The sequence below is a fragment of the Acanthopagrus latus genome, chromosome 15 (assembly GCF_904848185.1).
Source record: "Acanthopagrus latus isolate v.2019 chromosome 15, fAcaLat1.1, whole genome shotgun sequence".
NCBI lineage: Eukaryota > Metazoa > Chordata > Actinopteri > Spariformes > Sparidae > Acanthopagrus > Acanthopagrus latus.
Window position 1 is genome coordinate 12212481 of NC_051053.1, and position 22959 is coordinate 12235439.

The window sequence follows — 22959 nt, forward strand, 5'->3', positions numbered from 1 at the left end:
ACTTTCAATTAAGACAATTTAGATACTTTAGCTGTTTTTCAAAACTATTTTCATCCCACAAGCTATAGTTTTGTTTGTGTGCATTTAGTTAATTAACTACTTAGTTAGTCAGTTTTCGGTATAAGTGTGTTGGGAGCAATGTCACATCTACACGACAGCCTTACTTCCAAGACCCCGGGGATCTCATGTCTATCCAGGACATACCTCACAGCAGAGAGAGAACCAACTCCTTCATGTGTTAATTAAAAACAATCAACCTACTCATTTACGTGTGAATTAAAAATTATCCACTTGCTGATTTTACAAAACTGTCAAAACACAAAGTCACTGTATCATACACACTGCATTCAATCTGTCACTGCTGAATTGTGCAATACATTTTCACTCCAGGTTAATTCATTTAACTAATTTCAAGTACTGTGTTTAGTCACTCTTTTTTTTCTCATGATTTAAAATATTTCATTCTACTAATTCTGTGCAATCTCTGTTAATTGTTGAGTGGCCATCTTGGACACAGTGAGGAGAGAGAAAATGAGGGAAAAAAAGAGGATGAGACTTCTCTGTTACTTTTGTGGTGTTTATGCCAACGGCTGCTGACTCATGTGTTTCTCATTACACATGTACACTAATGTTTTTTATACAGAAACACAAACAATCTTGTACTAATATTTCTAATTACTTAGTGGGGCTGCAAAAGATATCCTTTCAGCATCAACATCGCAATGTGCACAGGTACAATATTCACCTCACAGGATGTGCAATGTCAAGTGAGGCAAATTCACTCAAACACGACACGCGACAGCTTTTTTGCTGCTAGATTCAAAAGGGAAGCTCACATGGTTCAGATTAGTCATTTCAGTGCCTAATCTACAAGAGAAGACTGCCTGATACATGGGAGCTGCTTGGGTTGTTTAATAAAATCCATCCCCCTACAAAACCATGACAATCACTGTAGAATTTTCAATTATTTTCAAAAAGAGCTATTCAAGTTATCAGGAGAATGTTTTTCAAAACGTAATTTAAATTGCAGAAAACCAAAATAGGGAAAAAAAATAAAAAAATTCATGCAGCCCTACCCATTCACAGTCAACGTGTAAAAGGACACTGACACTTTTATCAGGAGATATATCAGCATGGTCGATCTATATGTGTAGTGTGGTGTAGTGTCATGAAGTATCTCGGACTCTGACCACCTCTGACTGTAAATAATGCAGCTTTTTCTCTGGCTATAGCTCAGCCTTTGCCATTTGAATTATTCAGTGGATGATGTACCCCGAGACAACAGTAACCTGACATTTAACACTTGGTCAGCTGAAAAAACCCTGCTGTCATTTCCAAAGGAAAAAGTGCAGATATGGACCATTTAATTTGATGCTGTGTGAGTGTTGTTATCATTACATAAGGAATATTTCACTGAGCTGACCTGAGTCATCTAAACAGTGTCAGAACTGGCAAACAGAGCCAGAGCAGCACAGAGGGGGAGTATTAAACATCACAGTGGAACAAACCCAACTCAAAATAAATGTTCTACTTAATTCAAAAACAAGATTCCTGATTTTAAACTGTGTTTCTGCAAATGACTGATTTGAATATACCACAAAAAAATAAATGTTTATGAAGCGTCACTAAAGGCTTGACTCCTTCCAGGCCACAGATGACGCACACAGCTGGAGCTTGTGATTCAGTTCCACATAAATGCATAACATTTCTGTAGTAAAAGCTCTTACTGACATAGAAAACATAATGAATGTTTGTGAACTATATGAACAACATGAGGTCAAAGCGATGCTGACACACTAGGTCACATTCATCACATTACAATATCTTATGCAGTAATGCATTTTTTGCTTCATTTTCTTTTGAAGGTTGTTTGGCATTAAATCAACCGAGGCTAGTGATCACATCTTTCTCCTCAGAGCCTACAGACCCTAACAAAAACAAATTAATGTCAAAAGGCAACTATGGCTAATGAGCTTGAGGGGGTGTATTCATTAAGCTTCCTAAAACTAAGCATTGCTCTGAGTGAAGACATTTTTAACTGTGCAAACTTATGACATTTCCACGAATTCTTCTAGAAGGAACCTTGAAAAGACAACAAATAACCATGTAAGTCACTGGGTCAAGTTAGGAGCTGAGTGTTCTCAGAAAATTTGTGAATATGGGCTGTGAACATCATTGTTATGCCTCAATAGCCGTGACACACTGGACTTGGGATTAGAAAAAACAAAAAACAATTGTACTGTGATCAGTTTGACAGAAACGGCAATTAGGATATGAGTAACAATTTTAGTGGGAATGATCATTTTTGCATTTTCACTGAGGAAAATTATAAGGGTCTGGATAAATAAGCATCTTCCCTCACATCTGGAGAATCTCTGTAACACCACAAAGCTTGATTTAAAATATGGTTGTGGTCAAACATTTGACCTCTTAAAAAAAAAATTGCAACTCAACTCAAAATTGCAATAAATCATTGCAATGATTTATATATTGTATTTGGCCATATTCTGACATCTGGATTGACTCTTTATCTCTACATTATCCGTAGCATGGTATTTCTGAGTATTTAGTCTGTTTATTCACTGATGTCACTGTTATACTTTCTCTAAAGCTGACTTTAGAGAAAGCTAACTGACTTTGTCCTGATTTGACACTGACTTCTCCTGTGCCGCCCTCGACTTCCACTCACATATCAGATAAACACAGTCAGAGCCTGATGCAAGTTAACAGATGAGATACACCATAAATCCAAACCATACCTGTAAAATCATTTTAGAAAAGGTGTAGTACCGTCCTTTTTTATGTATGTTGTGACATACAGCATACACAAAATACGTCAGTACAACAAGATGCAACAGATATACAGTTGACACCTTCTTCAGAAAGTGCTACATGGATTTGCATATGAGCATCAACATCTTGTGTGGAGCAGACGCAGAGCGAGGACTCCAACTTTCTGCAGTCAATCAGATAACCAAACAACATGTGGGCACCACAGAGCTAATTTCCTCTCCAGATATGAACACCCTGCAAGCTGTAGTAACACCAGACACAGATGTAGAGCAGCCGGTAAACAAACGGAGACAATATTTGACTTGAAGTGGGTTCAGTATCTGGGGTGTTTTAATTCTCATCTCTTAAAAATAATTAGTATAAATATAAACTCAAAATTTACAGAATGTTCTGGTGAATGCCATCTTGTCTGTACATGAGATTATACAGTGTCCAATCATTACATAATTTGAAAGGGTTTGACTAAACTGTGCTCATTAAATACCCCAGTAATCTCCCAGCTGATGTCCATCTGATGTTTGCTTAATCCTTGTTGCCTTTATCATCTGTTTCCATTGTACTGTATCTCTGCTGCAAACTCTGTCTTTCATTTTCATGAAAAGAGATTAGTTGCAGCAGAATTACAGAGGCTTATGTGCAGAAATTTCAATTTATCATGCCGATATTGAACAGCTACATGAAATACTGTAATAGATCAATTAAGAAATGCAAAGCAAAATTTGAAAAACTGGCCTTTATCTTAGAGTGAATACAACTGAGTTTGAAGACACCATTATCATTTGCATACAACTGTAGCAAAAGCTGTAAATGTTGTTATCGATCTCTGAAACTGCATACTTTTACATTTTGTTTTATCTAAAGGTGTTGAACATCCTCACCTGGTCAATGATGGAGTCCAGGGTGCTGAGCAACAGGAAGCCCCTTCCCCTGACCAGGTACTCTCCAAGTGCCACCATGTGACTCTCCTCCTCATCTTCCTCCCGTGCCTCTGCTCTCTGGGCAACCGCACTGCATAGCTGATGTACATCAGTAAGGAACTCCCTCGCCAGTGTGTTACTGGCCCCACTCATGTCTGAGCTGCAACAGACGAGACACACCATTACAAGGCTGTGGCACAATCTGTACACACATCAAATAAATGTAATAAGGTTATAGAGAAAAATCAAACCAACAGATATGTATCATTATTTTTTCATTATTTTTTGTTTAAGACTATCAGTGTAAATGCAAAATTAGGCAGACTCACATGTTTCTAGCATGTCTCTAATTTAAGTTTTAACAGAGACACTCCTTGGCAGTGAAATTAACCCAAATAGATTTATGTAAGGTAGAAAAGCAAAGTAATGGAAGTTGTTTTAAGGATAAGACAGGACAAATAAACCACATCACTTGTTTTGTCTATTCAGTTTTTTTTTATGATCACTTGTGTTAATATGCAGAGATGACAGTGTAAATGCCCAATTTTAAATCATTGTGATAAAAGCAAACAAAAAGCTGTTTACAAAAATGACAGTTCAGAGATAATGATGTACGAGTTTGTTTGGGATTTTATCCGTAATTGTACAAATGTGACAGATCTGCATTTTCATCACGTTAGTCATTCTGTCAGTTTAAATATAATGGAAATGTCTGGATACCAACTATGGTAGTGAGAAAAAAAGCAAAAAAACCAACTCCCTTTACAAGCCCAAGCTGACAACATGGCTGAATCGAGACAACCAGGTTTTTCCAACAATGTCTCAGTATCTTCATGAGCAAAACCAACATTCATGTTATGGTCACAACTTAACATCTAGACTCGTGTAGCTTGAATGTCAGGAAGAAAAGTGACTTGTTCTACTAAGAGTGCTCGGAGAGCGCCAACAAGATAGTGTTTAGAACCACGTGTTCCTCTTGTAACTGACATGGTGCTGTGTCGACATAAGACACACTTGAGCACGACAACCACAACTACACAGCTCACAATCCTTTAGACAAATAACTCAGTGTTTACTTTTACACATTTACATTTCTGCTGTTTAAGCTGCAGCTCAAATCCAAACCAACTTATGACATAATTGTAATACAAAGGGAAGAGGAGTTGAGTAACATCTACAACACTGATTTCTGACACTAGCCTCTGTAACATACATGTAGCTGTTCTGATCTTACCAAATGTTACTTGGGCCAAACAGTTTCCTTCCAGCCATCTTGTGTTTTCTCCAAGCATGACTGCCGCTCTGCTGCCTCTATCTGCATAACTCCTCACACGACTGCTGACTGAATTTTCTGTTCTGCAGCACAAATTCCATTAAATTGGAATTTCAAATGGAAGCCTTCCAGATTCGTAGCAGATCAGCGTATCACATGAAAGCATGTGATGTCACATGGCGAGGGGACTGGCCTTGGGAATACTGACGAGCCCCTGGTGCCCTGCAGAAGACCTCCATCATTCACAGTGACTGCCTTTGTTTACTGCACTACAACAAACTTTTTTGGGAATTTCTTGATGCACTAACAAACCTACCAGGAACGACTAGAAAAAGAGCCAAGAGTCAGGCTGGATAAAGCATGAAGTACTTCCACTTCTACTGATTGTATTTGTCATAAAAAGTCAGTGAGCATTTTCTGTTTCTAGACATACGAAATAAATGATTTTTAGTCCTCTGTGGGGATAAACACTTGAGTGCAACTGCAGTAAATAGAGAGTAACTTTTGGCTCAGTTTATATTGCAGTCACACAAACATGCAGCCCAAAGTCGAAAGACAAATAGAAACTATTTTGCAAGACCAAAGACGACAACAATAAAAAAAAAATAAAAAAATGAAATGTTAAAATTAATTAATTCAATTCAACATAGAAAAATACAAAAATAAAAAACACCATGGATAAAAACTGTTTTCAAAACCTTATAACCACTTATATCCAGCATCCACTGTTTAGGACATAAAAACAGGCAGTACTCTCACCAGTGTTAAGAGAAAACCATTAAAGGACTTTGGTGATCTGGTTGGAACACAAAATTAAAGAAAATGGAGAAGCTTGGTCATTTAAAGCTTTATAAACAATTAAAATAATTTAAAATAAATTCTGAAACATATAGGTAGCCAGTGCAGTGTCTCAGGAAAAGGAGGGATTTTATCCATTTTCATTGTTTTATTCAAGACCCTGGACACTTTTTAGGTAATAGAGTGATCTCAACTATAGTTATATAAGTGTCAGTGAGTATTTCAGCATCTCTCTGATTTAAAAAAGCACATTTTCTGAAGCATAACTGTAAGGCAATTTAACATCAGAAATGGGTCGAAGAAGATTACGGAAGATGGGCTCCGACACCATAACACTTCAACACAGACTATAACTTGAGCTTTAAAACCTTTGCTCTGTGGATAATTACCTTTAAGACCAGCCAAAAGACTGAGAAACTGAGAACTGAGAAAAATCAGTAAAATGTCTAAATGTGAAAAATAAACTCTTACTAATATTCGACTTTTACATTTTGAGCCATTTCCAGCTGTTCTTACTTTTATTTTATATTTTACTGAAGTGTCATCTGAAACATAGTGTATCAAAACAGTATTTAGTTGCACAGTGTAACCCTCAAGCTCACCATGATAATTCCACTTTAGTGTGAATGAAACATGTCTTGCCACTCAGTGAAGCTTATTCAGGTGACATGTCAAACAGGTCAGATACAAATCTGAGAGGGATTGACTGGCTATTTACAAGTCTGACTGCATCGCTAATCTAACTAGCACAAGATTGCTTTTGTTTTTATCTCTCTAGTCCATCCAGCATTTAAATCTGCAAGGCGGATAATACGGAGGAAAGGGAAAAGTCTGAATTCCTGAGTATCAATGAACCAAAGAAAATGTGACCTTGCAATAGTTCATGTGTGATGCCTACTGTAATGTATAATAACGCTAGTGTTTGGATTGTATTATCCAAGACACACATGCATCACAAGCCTCAGTCAAAAGGTAAGCTTTAATCATACAGCCCCCACTGCATCTATATCTGTCAGAGCTAGAACACAGACTTCATAAACTCTGGAGGAAATCTGTTACGTAATATATTATTAAATTAAATGCAATTTCTGCAAAACAAACAGCTGTCATATTGACAGTTCAGGCTGCATTGCCAAGAAATTTAGAAAGATTCAAAAGAGAATAATGCCTTCATTTTTTTGAAACACGGTATTCGCCTATTAAATAATAGAAGCATTATCCTGACTAATTTCTTCCGCAGCTTTGTGCCAACGCCCTCTCAGCTGTTTTATCATTACCACAAGCTAGTGATTAGAGGCCTCGTAAACAGAGATAATGGTTGCCACGATATCAGCCCATTGCAAACCACATCTGTCTCCTACAGATCTCATATTTTGCGTTTCCCTTCTGGCCAATTACTGTGACGTTCTTCACTACGACTGAGTTAATTACACTGTGGAGGCCTTATTCTCCTTGTCCTTTTAAGCATGGGTTTCAGTAAGGACATGGCTGTTTGATTCTAGGAGAAGTTTTATCTAGAAATTAGAAAACATCTCAAATGGATAATACTGTTATATTGTATGGGTTAGAACTGTTCCAGCTACTTCATACACATTTAGATCACGCAATTTTTCTGCGTACAGAGCACCGTTAATAGTGTGTCAAGAGCAGAAATCACATTGTGGGGGATTTTATCCACATGATATGCTTCAGCTAGATTTCTGGTTATACAGAAAATATTAATTCAATAGTGTATATTTTATTACATTTGGATAGTTTCCTCCTTTAGTTTGATCAATCTGAATCCATCTCTCAGGACATCAAAGAGCTGTGATGGACATTCGTAAATGACAGCTGAATACATCTGATTATCGACGACTTAAATCTTTTAGATTTTTTGTGATTGCGTGTTCTTATTAATGCCAAAAGAAGCTTTTTGTATTAGCATCGGGTTCAAAGGTGCATATATGTTATATGCAAATCAAAAATGCATTTAAAGGTTTATGCTACGTTACTCAACTCATGTTAGACATTAAAGTGTGTTTACAGGTCTTGGGGAGTACTATGTGATCCATAATGCAACTTAGCTACTGAGTGACTACACTTTCTGAGATTTTATGTAGCTTCCCAAGAGCCACAAAAGACTTCACTTTATCTGTTTTTTTATGTTTCACCTATGCAGTAATACCCCACAATTAATGTCTAAAATTGGTGGAGCTAGCCTTTAATTAGACACAAACGTAAGGCTAATCTGTGGTCATGTTCCTCCAACATTACCAACACCGAAAGGTTGCGCATCTCCAGGCTAATACTACACAAACCAACTTAAAAACTGTCAATTTATAACAAACTATAAATGCAACAACATACAGTAAATTTGCAAATCTGCTAAATTGTGGGTGGCCCATTTCTATAATATCTGTTAGCTACGTCCTTAATAATTAAAGAAAAAAGCTCCAAAGTGTAAAAGAATTGGACATCTAATGGCTGATCTCAAAGAATGTAACAGTGAACTGCCTTAAGCTTGTCTTTATAAACAAGGACATTATTCCAGCCATTTTAACCAAAAACCCATTCAAACTAATCACATCTCGTCTGAGGGAACACACGAATGCTAATGCCCTCACTTAATTCAAGGTAGTGTGTGTGTGACTTATTTACACTGAACAGAACACAAACAAGAGGCACTTGAGGTGCTAATGTCCCACAGTTTTTTCCACATCAATATGTAAATCTATGCAGCAAGGTACTCCAACAGCTAATGCACCATGATTACATAAAGTCTGCAACCTCTGCTACAGTGGTGGGACATAAAAATAACAAGAATATATCTGTCACTTCTGCAGTTACTTTTTGTTGGTAAAGACTGGAAAGGAAAGAAATAACTGCAACCACTGCAGCCAGTCCATCTCAAAACTGGCATTTGTTCCATACCATTTAGACATAATATGCTTCCTTTTATTGTTAAGTGTAAAAACTGGCAAAGATTTTTTGAATTGAGAACATTATTCAGTGTTCTGTTTTCTCACTATAAAAACCGAACAAGCCAGTTTTTTCACTGCGGTGTTGATTTAACATTATATACTTTCTGAAGCTATGAATGTGTTTTGTTTAATCCACTCTTACTGAGACAAAACCTCCAAGACAGAATGTTAGAGACAGTAAAATAATGATGAGACCTACCAGAATTTGAGGGCATCTTTGGGGCTGTGGTTGGGGTGATGCTGCACATAGTGGAACAGACAGAGGAAATTCTCCAGACCCTGAAGGCTGACCTGATAACAGACAGAGAGATAAGAGCAGCAACATAAATCAAAACCAGATTATTACTTGCACTCCCACGAGGAGGAACTGAACTGAAAATTGCACTCTACAACAACAGTAACCTTTTCATGATAACTCATTATAACATTAGTCTGAATCATTTTATGGTTTATTATTGTTACACATGATGGCACAGTCAATTAGATAGTGATGTAACAGCCCCTAATGTCGTTATCTTAAACTGTTGCTATAATATTGATTTATCAGGTCAGGTATATTTTATTTGTCCCCTATAACCTCCCAATACAACAGCACTGGAACCAAATAGCATCTATTGATACTTTTATACAATTAAGGATCCTGTTCTCAGAACTACAGATCATATTTCAGACATTATGACTTATCACTGAACACACTCTCATTAATCATGTTCAAAGTAAAGACACGTTACCTAATAGAGAGCACAGAAGTTAACAATTTATAAAGTAACAGTGCAGAGAATCTGTGAGTCTGAGGATACAAAGAAAGTTCACAGTCTTCTGGCCTGATCATTGGGCAGGAATTTCTCACTACCACAGTTGGCAAAGCAAATTAGGACTTTTCGTCAATAGAGACACAAGCCACCTGACCACTTTAAACTGCATTACCGGTTACAGGGTAGCATGTTAATACTGTCCTGGCAGACATGCGATTCTTTAAGCCAGCGTAATGCTGTCTCTCAAACCACACAGGAGCTAGCCTCCGCTAATCTGACACCACTGACTAGATTCATTCAGGCAGCGCTGATCCCTGACTGATATGGCTGCGCTGAGTGTCTGGGTCACAAAGCTGAGGAACAGACACCACACAGAACCAGCCACATCACATTCCAGTCCGGCCTGTGACAGCAGGATGCTGATAGAATGGACTAATGAAACTGAAATTGGAGGGCTATACTTTTAATTTGCTTTTTAATCATTATAATCATAAAGGAAAGCCTAAAGTCATGAATCATGTTGGTTCAATCTTAATCTGACAAGCTAGTGGACTTCATAAATCACAATCCTCAATTAGCAACAAATAACACATTTTCAAGATAGATACTAATATATGGTCTGTTATCAAAATGTTTTTCTCTCTCTCAACAGTAAGTCCCTTTAATGTAACAGAACTAGGGCTGTAACTAACGATCATCAATAATATTGATTAATCAGTAGATGATTTTCTCAATAAATTGATTAGTTGTTTGGTCCATAAAATGTCAGAAATTGTGGGAAAATCTCGATCAGTGTTTCCCAAAGCCCCAAAATAATATGCTCAAATGTCCTCAACACAAAAACACTCAGTTTACTGTCATAAAGGAGTCAGAGACCACAACCATAAATTGACATTTAAGAAGCCGGAATTGTACTCTTAAAAAATGAATCAAACAGATTAATCAGTTATCAAAATAGCTGTTGTTTGTTTTAATAGTCACCAACTAAGTGATTAACTGCTGCAACCTCTAACCGTAACATATATAGTAAAGGAAGGTTATAAACGCACTTTCCTAATCAACACACAATTACTACAAACCTGTTTGCGGTAGGAAAAAAATATCCTTGAAACTTTTATAAATGAACCAACCTCAACTGTGGAGGTTTTGAACATGCATACAGGCAACACAGTACACATTCTTGGTGATAATTTCATGCTATTCTACCAATAGTCGGTGACAGTAGTGCCTAAAACACGCATATCAAAAAGTGGTGATGAGGAAGATTTCTCATGAGCAAACAAGAGGGTAAACTATGCAAAACATTGGCTCTGCAAATGTTTTGTGAGGAACAAAAGCACATTCAACACTGACCTCAAGAATACACCATGTGTTTTGATTAAAAAAAAAAACAAACACTCAAAGCAAACACAAACTTGTTTACTTTGATTGAAGAAACACACACTGATACAGGACTTTACAGGTAGCCAATAACAAGTACAAGTCAAAGATGATCATGTATGTAGTATAACTCTATAAAAGATACAGTGATATCTTTGTACAGATGCATTGTGTCACAGTTACACCACAACAAATCATTTAGCTGTATGGACACAGATTTGTACATGAGACTCTTTTCTACAGTCTATTAACATTATGTTCAGAAGCAGATCAGAAAGTGACATAAACATTAAGCACATGATATCAAACAGCTCTTTAGAGAGCAAATATGTCATTGTTTACATCAAAACTGAGTTCACTTTATTGCTGTCTACTTCACAAGCGCTAAAACAGCTGAGAAGAAAGCTATGCATATCTGTGACACTGATTTTCTCTCACACTATGACTAACACACAAGACGGAAACTTTCAAATCAGTTATTCAGGTGCCTGCAGTTTAGTCACAGCTCGGCTGCAGATGCTAACCGTCACGGTGAGTAAAGAGACCAAGGCCACACTCGTGGTGACTCAACTTCCTTCCTGTGTCAGAACTGTCAAGCAAATTTTATTTTGATCCAACTTGTAACCAGAAAGAATGCTATTAAAACAGATATAACTAGTGAATACCCAATGTAGCATATTTGTAAGGACGAATACATTAATGTCAAGTGCCCTTAAATATAAAGTGCAGGTGATGAAGGAGCAGAGATGACCACACTCACCGGGGTCAAGGTGACACAGCTGAGGCAACAACCCACCCAAGCAGTGAGGGGATGGGTGGGTAGGTAGGTAGGTAGCTAGGTGGGGGGGTCACTGCACACCAGGGGGCTGGACAACATCACACACAGGAGACGGGAAGAGGAAGAGAAGGAAATGCATGGATCATGAGAGAGACAGGAGAGGACAGCAGGGGTAAAACATGAGAGCTGACAGGAACATAAAGGTGGAAAGAATAAATGCAGCAACAGATGAGAGCAAAGATAAACAAGGGAAGTGACTGGCAGGAAATCAAAGCTTCAAGGCTGCCAAAACTATTATTAGTTGAATAAATAAGCCCGGGAGCTCTGCTGGAGCTGTGCACTCAGTCTATTAAAAATAATCTCCCAAAATGAGCATCTGAAATGAGTGAGTTTGTCCTTGTGTTATCAGTGTACCTGTTGTGGCCGTATTCCTCACACGGGCAAGGGAAACTGAGTGGTTCACGATAACACTAATTTCCCAGCAACAGGGTTGTTTGTTTCCCCCGAGGCTCTAATCCAATATTACAATGCACTCGGCACAAACCAGCCGGGGTGATTTGATAATGGAAAGACTGCCAATACTGATTAATACGGCTTGGAGGGGGAAATCAACGGTTCACAAAGCTCCGAGAACACATTTCTGTAAACAACAAGAAAGCTTTGACCTTTCCTCTGCACTGATGAACTTCTTCATTTGCTCATTTGTCATGTAGAAGAACACAAGCTATCTGGGTGGTTAAGACATATAGCTATGGATCTCACTTATATCCATTTGTATGTTAAGAGCTATTTTTTCTGGCTACTATTCGTTGACAGACAAATATATATATATATTTAACCCAACATGATTTAGGGAAAGCAGACCTTTCAACAACTTTATTTTACAATGAAACGATGGGACACATGGACATGGACAAGTTTCATTCAGTGTGTGTGACTCCAGGCACTTTTTTTCACATTGTTTTATTTCACTTGTCAAATTCTGGGAAACAGACACCACAATGCAGGGAATATTTATCATTGTATTTTGCCTATTCAGGGGTATTTGCTGTATTTTGATACCATGATCGTGGGCAACATATCATGATAGTATCGCATCAAGAGCAAGTCTCGGATCACACAGAGACTCATCGTTACAGGCAAAAGCCTCAAAAAGCCTGTTTTTGGGAATACGGTATGGTGCTCCTGTGGGGAGGGGCTGTGTGTGCAGCCGACCATAAAATGTTATCATCGTTTCAACTCCCTTCCTTATGCTGAAAAGTTGAAAATATTTTAACTTCTAAAAATGCTTTAGAAAACCATGTTGCGCAGCAGAAGAGAGGAGCTATTGTTGCCAGGCGCACCTTACTGTGGGAAAACAATGGTTACGCTGGCAATATATATACAAAATTGGAAAAAGCCCGAAGGCCATGCCACAGGAAGTTACTCTCACCCACAGATAACACTGCTACTGCGCTGCCTGAGTCGAGCCTTTACTTTCATAACTTCCGTGCATCACTATGTAACACGCAGGCATTTACCTCTATATCAACATATATTTTCATATATTTTGTATTACACGTTTTTTGGAAATTAAAGTGTGTAAACCTATTCTGCTAGGATCCCAGATAAAAGTATGGACATTAAAATTAGCAATAATATGACCTCTTTAAGACAAAGTTACAGTTAATAATAAACTTAACTGTCCAACATGACAGCAGCACACTGAAACAATGAACTTTGCAAGCAATTTAGGAATCTGTCATTCCAAAAGGCATCTTTTTCTGCATGATGAACAAACAGCAAAAAACATATTGGCACATATCAGAAGACATTTATGCCAAGACCAGATAATATCAACCAACCAATATATCAGTCGGGCTCTAACTTCCACCCACAGTTAATGTGCATTTAAGCTGAATGAGAACAGCCTCAAACAGCACAGAATCATAAGAATTAAGGAAAACAACAGCAGTCTTGTTTTCTTCAATATCCAACAATTTTCTATACTAGTTTTCGTGCCTGCTCCAGGATTGTCAGAGGTCAGATTCAGCTACAGAGGAGCAAAGCTGAAGCTGCTGCTTCAGAATAAAAACACATTTGCTCACACCTGCTTTGTTTGTTTTTCTGTCAGAGGTACCTTTAAACAAGCGGAATACAAGTTTTTACACGGAAAGCCAGGGTAAAGTTTGCGTAATTGCTCGGATGTGGTGGCTGCTGTGACCTGTGTCTTTTACTCTGCCTTTATCCAACATGGCAATCATGGGAGGCCTAGTCATGGGAGTCTGACGGCTGAATCTGACGGCTGAGTCACCCACACTGGTACAGACTTTCCTCTCAAGCTCTCTTTGGATAATTGGGTAGACTACAACTTGGCAGAGGCAGTGAAAGCGATGTGATCCTGTCCTCGTGAGAGAGGACGTGGGGCGTTGGTTATGCAATGTTTTTTTCCAATCTGAGATCCCTACTGATCTAATTTGACATTTGGGTGATGAGCATCATGAGGAGTCCCTAACGTTCCGCATTTCCACACAAACTACGAGTCGGAGAGCAGAGCTGCTTCACACAAAACCACAAATAACTTTCGTTTTCCCATTAAGACACAGAGCAAAATGTCAAGAGGCTACCATCAAAAGCATGTTTGTGTTTTTGTCAGTGTAAGGTCCACAGTGGTTAAAGCAGTGACCTTTATTCAAGCACAGCCCCTGTTGAGGAAATGTGTTGCACTCTGCTTCATTGTTTTCATTATGGGGAGATAGCGTGCAAGACGGGGTCAAAATTACGATCAGAACAGCCTGCTCTGGCCTTTCACTTCCCCAGCGAACTGAGAGAGTGGGTTTTTGAGAGAGAGATCTGACTTAATAACATGCCACTGGGTGGAAAAAGCTGAGACAGAGCGGTGGTCGGAGTCTGACTCAACCCAGAACAGAGAGATGAATTATTCATCCGTTCAGCCAATCGTTTGGAACAGCCCTGGAGACCGGAGCAAGTAGGTGTTGGGTTGGGACTGAGGACGGAACAATAAATGCAGATGTGAAAAAAGGAGTCCCGTGGTCAACCAGTGAAGTATGCTACATCCCCATTTCGTATACAGGCTGATAAACAAGGCCAGGATGTGCTAGAAATCATATAAGTGATGATCACAAGAGTGCCCAATCAAAACCTGACTGCAAGCTTTCTTTGTCTTTAATTTCACTCCAAGAGCAAAGACCTTAGTCATGGAGAGTTTACTATATAGCATAGGGAGTATAAATGGCAAATTACTGCAGAATAAATGAAACAGATTCATCACACTAATGTGTTGCCAAATATTTTATTGTCACAATTAGTAGGACTGTAATATCTACTGTACGTTTGAGAAATCTCCAATCTGAAAATGGTCTAATTTGTTGTTTTAGCGTCATGTTAGTTAAGAAACCCCTCTTATCTCGGTAATTCCATGATTCTCCACTAAAGTAGTGCCTTTAGACTGTGCATAATAACCCAGTTTACATATCAGAAAATCATGCAGTGACAAATTACAGAGTTACACCGATATAAGTTCTACTCTTAAAAATAGACAAGAGCATAAACATACTCTGCCTTGACATTGGAGGTCCACTGGCAGGACCAGACAAACAGTTTGGGTTTTTTTTTAATTTACACATTCACTGGTTAAAAACAAGAAAAGTTCTTCTTTAATGATTCAGCTCACATGGGTATAGGTTAAACACCATCTTATTGGCCTAGCATCTGTCCATGCCAATATTTCATTGTAAACTCTTTATCAGCTGACAAAGATGATGAGCATATTACCGTACATCCCTGCTACTGCTACACAATAATGGAAAAAGAATGACATTGCGATATGCAAAAGTACAGAAATGTACACCAATTGAGTTGAACAGCTCTATTTTGCTTTTGAGTGTGTGTGTGTTTTGCCGTAATCAACAGCTCTTTGTCTCGGTTCTTGCAAAAAGTTTGAAATGTTACGCATTTAACTTTAAAGTTAATGTAGACATTGAGGGGTTTAATGATCAGTCGCAAACTTTGTGACTCATTTACATATAATTTGATGACCCATCCAACTCTGACCAGACAAAAACAGGGGATTCATACATCTAAGCTTGAATCATGCTGAACTTTAGCGGATAATTAGACATTGGGTACGGAGTTAATCTGCAGACTTTCTGCTTCAAGATAACATCATATCCTCTGATGGATGTTAGTGTTAGAGCCATGACAACAGCCAAAATGTGGCTTGCAAAGGACTAGAAGGGCCTTGTTTCTAGCCGCACAAGTTTTGACTATGTCATAATGCATAGAAAAAAGGACCAAGACTCCCTTATTTAACATTACACACATGCAGTGTGAGTATTGCACATGTGCACATTGCAATGTCAGTGCTTACATCCCTATTATGTGGAAAATGTCTCTGGCAATACATTCAGGGAAGTTAAATGCATGGCACCGTTGGTTTTTTTTGTTTGTTTTTTTTATAAAAAAACATACATACATATATAGGCTGCATCCCAGATTGTTCAGTGCTTAAGTTTGGGGATGAAGGTGGACCAGCACTGCTATCTTTGCTACCTCTGTACTATTCACCACACTTTGCTGTATGCTTTGCTCGACAAGTTTAATCTTCTTTGGACGAGGATTCAAGGCTTTACCACAGGAGGAATGTAAAGCACAGAACTGAGCTTAGACAGCTAATGGCAAGTAATGTGGGAGGAATGTGTGACCAAGTTTGTCCTAGCTCAGAAAATCACTATATTTAAGCAGCTTTACACACAAATGTCTGTTGTCAGAGATTACAATGTAATGACAATGGACTTCAACATTACAGCTCATTACGATTACAGATTATCAAAAGCATGACTGATGTTCGAGTTATTGCAGAGGGATACTTACAAGATGAGTTAGATCATCCTGAAGGAAAATGTCCATTTTATGAAGAAAGCTAAACTCATCAGGAGTTAACATTAGTCCAAGGCTGCAAGTGACTGAATTTAAAGTAATACAAGAGTGAAACAGAGCCAGAAAGGATCAATACGCTGGAGTCTCTTGGTACCAAAGACCAAAAAAGCGAAGTGTTCCAAATACCTCACTTAGGTGTTTTGAAACATCCTGTTGGCTCATACTGAAACTGAACATCCCACAAGCAACTAAAACCTGGTCTTCTCTTGCTTGGCTCCTGGCCCGGTAACCATTCTGCTAAATTGACTCTGCTCATCAACATTCAGAGAGACTGTGCAGAATGAAAGTGTCCCTGCAGATACTTTGATGCAAGTGTGCCTAAGGCAAACTTCCCTTGAAGCAGAACACGGTAATATGCTAGTTGTGGCCTTATAAAGAAAGGAATTCTTAAGAATGGAAAGAAGGGCTTAATGCCAGTAATCCCATTTTACTGAAGCTATAATGCTTTAAGTTAATGCTACAAATTAAATGCAAAAAGATTTGACTTCGTCGGTGAAAAAACGGAGAAACTCGACATTTACCCCTCAGTATAGAGCCGAGCAGTTCCCAAACAACTTGTATGTGTCAGATGAACTGTTGTTTTGCAAAAAAGCAGACCTGAGAAATCATAATTAAAGGTGTAATGCGTCAGAGTTAGCCACCTGTCTGATTCATATTATCGGCATATGATTCCAGAGTAACTGTTAACTGCTGCTAACAGTAGCTGCTGTTAGCTAGCTAGCCCCGTTAGCCACAGCCCTCTTAGCTGACTCTGCCTGGGCTGGGAGCTCAGAGGACAGGGGGAGGGTCGGTGTTTTCACTGCTAGCTGGTTAGTATGTTATTGACATAACGTCACGAGTACAATTTCTCATTTTGTTCGTCATCTTTGCTATTTTTAAAAAATATTTACAACTTAAATTTTCTGAACAATTTTGGTTTGCAAACATTTTCTGGATCTGCCAGAGAGCTGATCATGTTTTTATTCAATGAAACCCTTAAAAACACAAAGTATACTACTGTAGTAAGTAGTATACTACTGTGTGAAGACGTTATGACGTCAAAATGTGTTTGATGCACGTTACTGTACTGTATGGTACAGTATTGAGGAAATATGTTTGTCATCTTAATTAATTTAAGGTCATTTCTATTTAATTTGTGTACATTTTAGTCATTTACAATAAAAACACATTGTTTTTGGTAGTATAACAAGAGTAAAAGGTAAAAAAATTGGGATCCCCAAAAATTACTATGGAAAAAACGGAATTCCCAAAAATTAAAACGGAAAAAATGGATCTTGGGATAAAATAAAATGGAATTTGGGAAAAAATAAAATGGATTTTATAGGGCCCTACATATGGTAAATGGGATTCTTTCAGGAGCTTTTATGTGTTTGAACGGGAGGACAGGTGTGTGACGACTGTGAAACTGAACCAGTACTCTCTTTTATAAACAGAGCAAGGCTGATCCACCATAACACTTTCCTACACCCCTAATGAGACTGTAGTTTCCTTTGACCCCAAGGCAGTCAACAACAAAACAACCTTCATGACATTTCTGCTTTCAAAGAAAAGTATTTACTGAGAATGAAACACCAGGTCAGGGTTAGAACCCAGACTAATCAACATAGTATCAGTAACAAGATGTTACTGATACCGATGTCCTTATGGATTCTGTTTATCATTTCTATTCTGTTTAAGGCTTCCCTTATTGATCTTGATCAGTTTTGTCTGAGCGGACTGTAGCCTGAGAGCTAGCTGTGGCAACGGACCTAAACTAAAATGGATGAAATAAGAAAATGTACAATGTACAACATTCTTTTTGACTGAGGGTTTTCTCAGTCAAAGAAAAAAATCTGCTAAGCCTTCCTGCCTCACACATATTTTATCATAACATATCTGACCTTGGTAATGGACTTGAAGTGGGTAGCAGTGGAAATACAAGTCTTTCTTGGAATTTAAGCACATGTGGTATAGAACTTTTTTTCAGCATTTTGCTGTTGTTTCCAATCTAACTTGAAATTATCATTTAAAAGACATATCAACTAGCACTGCTGTCATTTTTCTTCGTGAAAGAAAGCCGCGTTTTGCCCCATTTCTTCCTCTCTGAGTCTATAATGTGACTCCTTCTTGTTGCAAGTTTCAAGCAGCAAAGACGCATGACTCTGACATCATTGTTTTGCAATTGCAACTTTGAGATGCACTAATAAAAGGAATCGATAGGCTTAGAGTTTTTAAAGGCTGGACAATTTGGAACTAGTTCTCGATTCCCATCCTTACTTGCAAGAGATTAATAAATGTAGATGAAAAGGATAAAAGATGAGGGAGGCAGAGAAAGGAGTGGGCCTGCAGCATTAGTACTTTCACACATTTTTCATGGTGACCTTATTGAATGCTGCAAGAGAAGGCATCTTTTTGTCCTCTACATTTCATTCTTAAGTCTGATCATCGCAGAATTGGATATAGAGCAGTGGGGCAGAGTCTTTTTGTCTGAAGGGCCTTTCAGTCTTTGGACAGTTTCCATGATCACTTTGTCATGATGACCTGTGCACGTACTGACTGCAACGAGAAACAGACAGCACTTTAAGTAAAGGAATGTATAATACACACGTGTGTACAGATATTATTGTCAAACAAAGCAGGAAAAAAAACAACAGTACTGCAACAGCATCTATGTGAGTGCCTGTCACTGTGTCCCCATCAGATTCAATCAGGAGGGAAAGCTATGGTACCAGCAAACTGGAGAGTACAGCTGTGCTCACATAGCCATCTTTCTGCATCTCATACGCACACACAAACAGACACAAACACACACACGCACGCTTTGATCACTGCGAAGGTGGCAAACGCAGGAGCTAACACAGTCGTCCCAGGAGGCTTGTCACAACTAAAAGCGACATAAAAAGTTACCAGTAATAGAAAGGCACAGCCTGCTTGGTGCAGTCGTCCAACAACAGTATTACTATGACGACTGAGAAGAAGGCAGCATGATTTCTGCAGCTGATTTCCCTGATGCACACAGACATGATTAACAAAGCAGCGAAGCACGACACACCACCACAAACATGATGACGACAGAGGAAGGAAGCCATCATTTCCAAGAATTAAAAAACACTGCAGGCTCTATCAGCTCTCAGGTTTGTTTTTAAGGATGGCTTGCTCATCAATCAAAAATAATGGGCTAGAATAAATCAGTTCATCTGTGTGCGTGCTGTGTTTGTGCATGTGTGTGTGTATGTGTGTGTGCACGCAGGGCATATCACTCTTAGCCTGCAGTCCGATCCTAATCCAAGTCTCGTGATCTGGCTGCTGTTAGTTCTCTGATGGGGGGGGGGGAGCTGCAGTGGTCTGATAGAGATTTCAGTACCACCACCAGTCATTTCTCTTAAAAACCAACAGAGAGAAAAGTGCAATTGCGCAACACGAGTAATAAGCAAGCTGTGGTTTACACCTGCCCCCACCTCTGTACAGTGACTCACTGCTGGTCCATGCTTGTGTTTGTGTGTGTGTGTCAGTTAAATGTCTGCCTCTAAAAAAGGTAACATCTGGGGACCTCTAGGATGCAAGAGGATTCAAGACATGTCCCAAGCATCATGGGAAATCATTTTCTTTGAGTTATTTTTTACTCATTCTTCCAACCACAATGACAGAATAACTTTCAAGGCTGTGGTTACCTCCTCATACAATTGTGTATACTTCTGCACAAAATAAGTTAGATATGAAGACAACGCTCTCTCATTATAGAGAGGAATTCCTAAAAATAAAAATAAAAACTGTAGTTGAATGAGTTTTAGCCATACATGTGCCATTCATTTCTATATATTACTTCTGAACTCTGCATCTTCACTGATTGTCTATTTGTCTGATGTCTTTTTTAACCATCTTAGAGCATCAGAATTTTGCAGAAGCCACTTCCAGTTAGGGTCACTCACTGTGGGACAGCTGCGACAAAAACAGGAAGCTACCTAAGGCAGTTAGTTGAATCAAGTAGCAGACAAAAAGGAATGTATCTGAACAATGTTTGCTATTGTTGGATTAAAATGAACTCAGTGGACATTTTATTTTGCTCGGAATCGTGCGACACAAGCTACCTACAACTGATAAGATGCAGTGTGGACTAAACATCTGGATTTTGGTGGGTCAATTCTATCTTATAGAGTGCCTGAGTGGGCTGTATTTACAATTTGTATTAAGCATCATTTGCTATGATTTATGAATGATGTACAACAAGTTCTGCAACTTAAAGATGATGAATACAAATACTCTAACGCCATCCAATGAACAAGATATACATAAATATATTAAAGACCTTCCATATAAGATTCCCTGAATCTTAAGCTTGTTCCCAGGACCACTGCCTTGTAATCCTGGAAATTAAAAGTAAGCACTCAGACAAAGATCCTGAGCTGAGCCTGTATCACACTGGCTCCTGCGCCTACCTGCAGATCAGCTCCTTGCAGTCTACAGTCCATGTACTTTTCCCACGCGTATGCCAGCTCAGTCTGCTGTGGACTGGCCATGTCTCCCACACCTCCGGGTACAGCACCAGTCAGGGCGTTGAGGAAGTCAGGAATGACAAGATCCTCCTGTTGGTTTCCTTCCTAATCTTCCAAACGGGTGAAAGTGCCCCGGGCAGCACCGGACGAAGCCCCAGCTGTCCTCCTGAGCTGTCACTCATAGCAGATTCATGATTCACGGCGCTGCTCTGCCACTTTTAAAATTGTGCTTCTGCAGATAAAAATGCAAAAAGTATCAAGGAGTTAGCAAAACAGAGATAACGATACCTGGCAACACAACTTTCGGCCGGTGCACTCAGGAGGTACTGACAGCTGTGTGTGACGCACTTGCACCTGACTTGAACCTGAAACTTCTGCCAAAGGAGCCTGCCCCACTGTAGCATAACCACAACAAAACGGACTGAAGCTACACACTCAGCTAGCTAGCTAGCTGTCTGACAACCTGCGTCAAACCTTCAGGCGGGCTGAAGAAACTCATTTCCGGTAAGGGGTTCGTTTTCATAATAAAAGCACACTTTTAATTCCTGGCGGCTAATATATTTTAGGTGGTAATCTCACTGCAAACACAAATACAATCTTTCAATGGGATGATTAACGTTAGAGTATGGTAATAGGGGCCATTTAGTTTACACACTTACAAACATCACACAGTAAATAGAGCTAAAGCAAAGAGTTAACATTTGTATGTTATGTCTGACTCACATGATTCAAAATGTTTTATCAGCAGTGAGGCGATATCCACCATGCAACATATAAAATATGGGCCCTAAAGTGGGCAAAAGAAATGACTGACCCAGAAAGTTGACATGCTTTGTAGGTCACAGGTAAACGTCTATCTTCTCTGATTTAAAGTTGATGTGAGGGCAAACCATTCAATCAGCTGTCATTTCAAATGTTTAAAGGGTCACTGTGATATGATTTCAAACTATCTTATATGTTTACATACCCAGATCTACATATTTAAATATCCTACACTTTTTTCTATTCCTCACAAAAGACAAGCAAGGAAATTTAATAGTGATTTAAATAATATCATCAAACCATAATTTGGGGGGGATAAATGCATCTATATTCTTTAAAAGAAAGCAAGCAAGGTTTCTTTCATTAACTTAGTATAAGGTATCTGCATGATTGATATCAATTATGTGCATCAAACTACATTTTTTTAATCGTTTTATTGTCAATTGAAGACATCAGTCAGTTAAGAAAACAATTCACGTTTTATTTTGAAAGGGTTTCCCAATGGTTATGGCCGTTGCTCTAGCTAGCTTCACCACAAGCGGTGGCAATACAATATAGCTCGATAATTTCAACCATAATATTTGCATAAATGCCATATAAGCCTCAGAGCCGCTATGCCTAATGTGTCCCGCAACTTATGTTAATCGACAAAATTAATATTCCGCAGTGTTAGTTATGTTTCAGACAAAAACAGGCTGTTGGCTGTATTGCTTGCTGTTGCATCGCGTCGTACTGTGTATGGCAGCTGTCAAAACTGAGAGCACAGACAAGCGAACACATCTTTAACGGCCTCTACAGACATAATGGATGCCTCCGTTATCGCTACACCTTTGTTGTATTCAGAATATTAAATTCTAAGTGGGAAGAATTAATTTTCATACATACCTTCGTTTCCTGTGAATTAAAGCGGCTAATGCTAGCCTTCGTCCAGAAGACGACTGTTTTGTTTTGCCCTCAGCACTGACTGCAAGACCATCCCACACAATACCGCCCTTTTCCCTGCCTGCTAGATCCTCCCATAATGTGAGGGAATGTGTGAATGTTGTCCCGGCGCTATGTCATTTTATTTGTGTTTTCTAATTAATTTTGACAGAGGTGTAATAGATCTCCATTCACTTAGATGAAGACAA

General features: G+C 38.8%; 1 protein-coding gene across 3 annotated transcripts in view; it reads right to left on the minus strand.

Moving 5' to 3' along the window:
- lyst (lysosomal trafficking regulator) overlaps nucleotides 1-22800 on the minus strand; it is a 63589-nt gene extending 40789 nt beyond the window's left edge. For all 3 annotated transcript variants that reach the window (XM_037123457.1, XM_037123456.1, XM_037123455.1), the window contains exons 1-4: nucleotides 22715-22800; nucleotides 21011-21299; nucleotides 8944-9035; nucleotides 3672-3870 (exon numbers count right to left, since the gene is read on the minus strand). In XM_037123457.1, the coding sequence (XP_036979352.1) occupies nucleotides 3672-3870; nucleotides 8944-9035; nucleotides 21011-21091 (372 nt within the window). In that variant the 5' untranslated portion in view covers nucleotides 21092-21299; nucleotides 22715-22800. The remainder of the gene's footprint in view (nucleotides 1-3671; nucleotides 3871-8943; nucleotides 9036-21010; nucleotides 21300-22714) is intronic.
- Nucleotides 22801-22959: the final 159 nt, after the last annotated feature.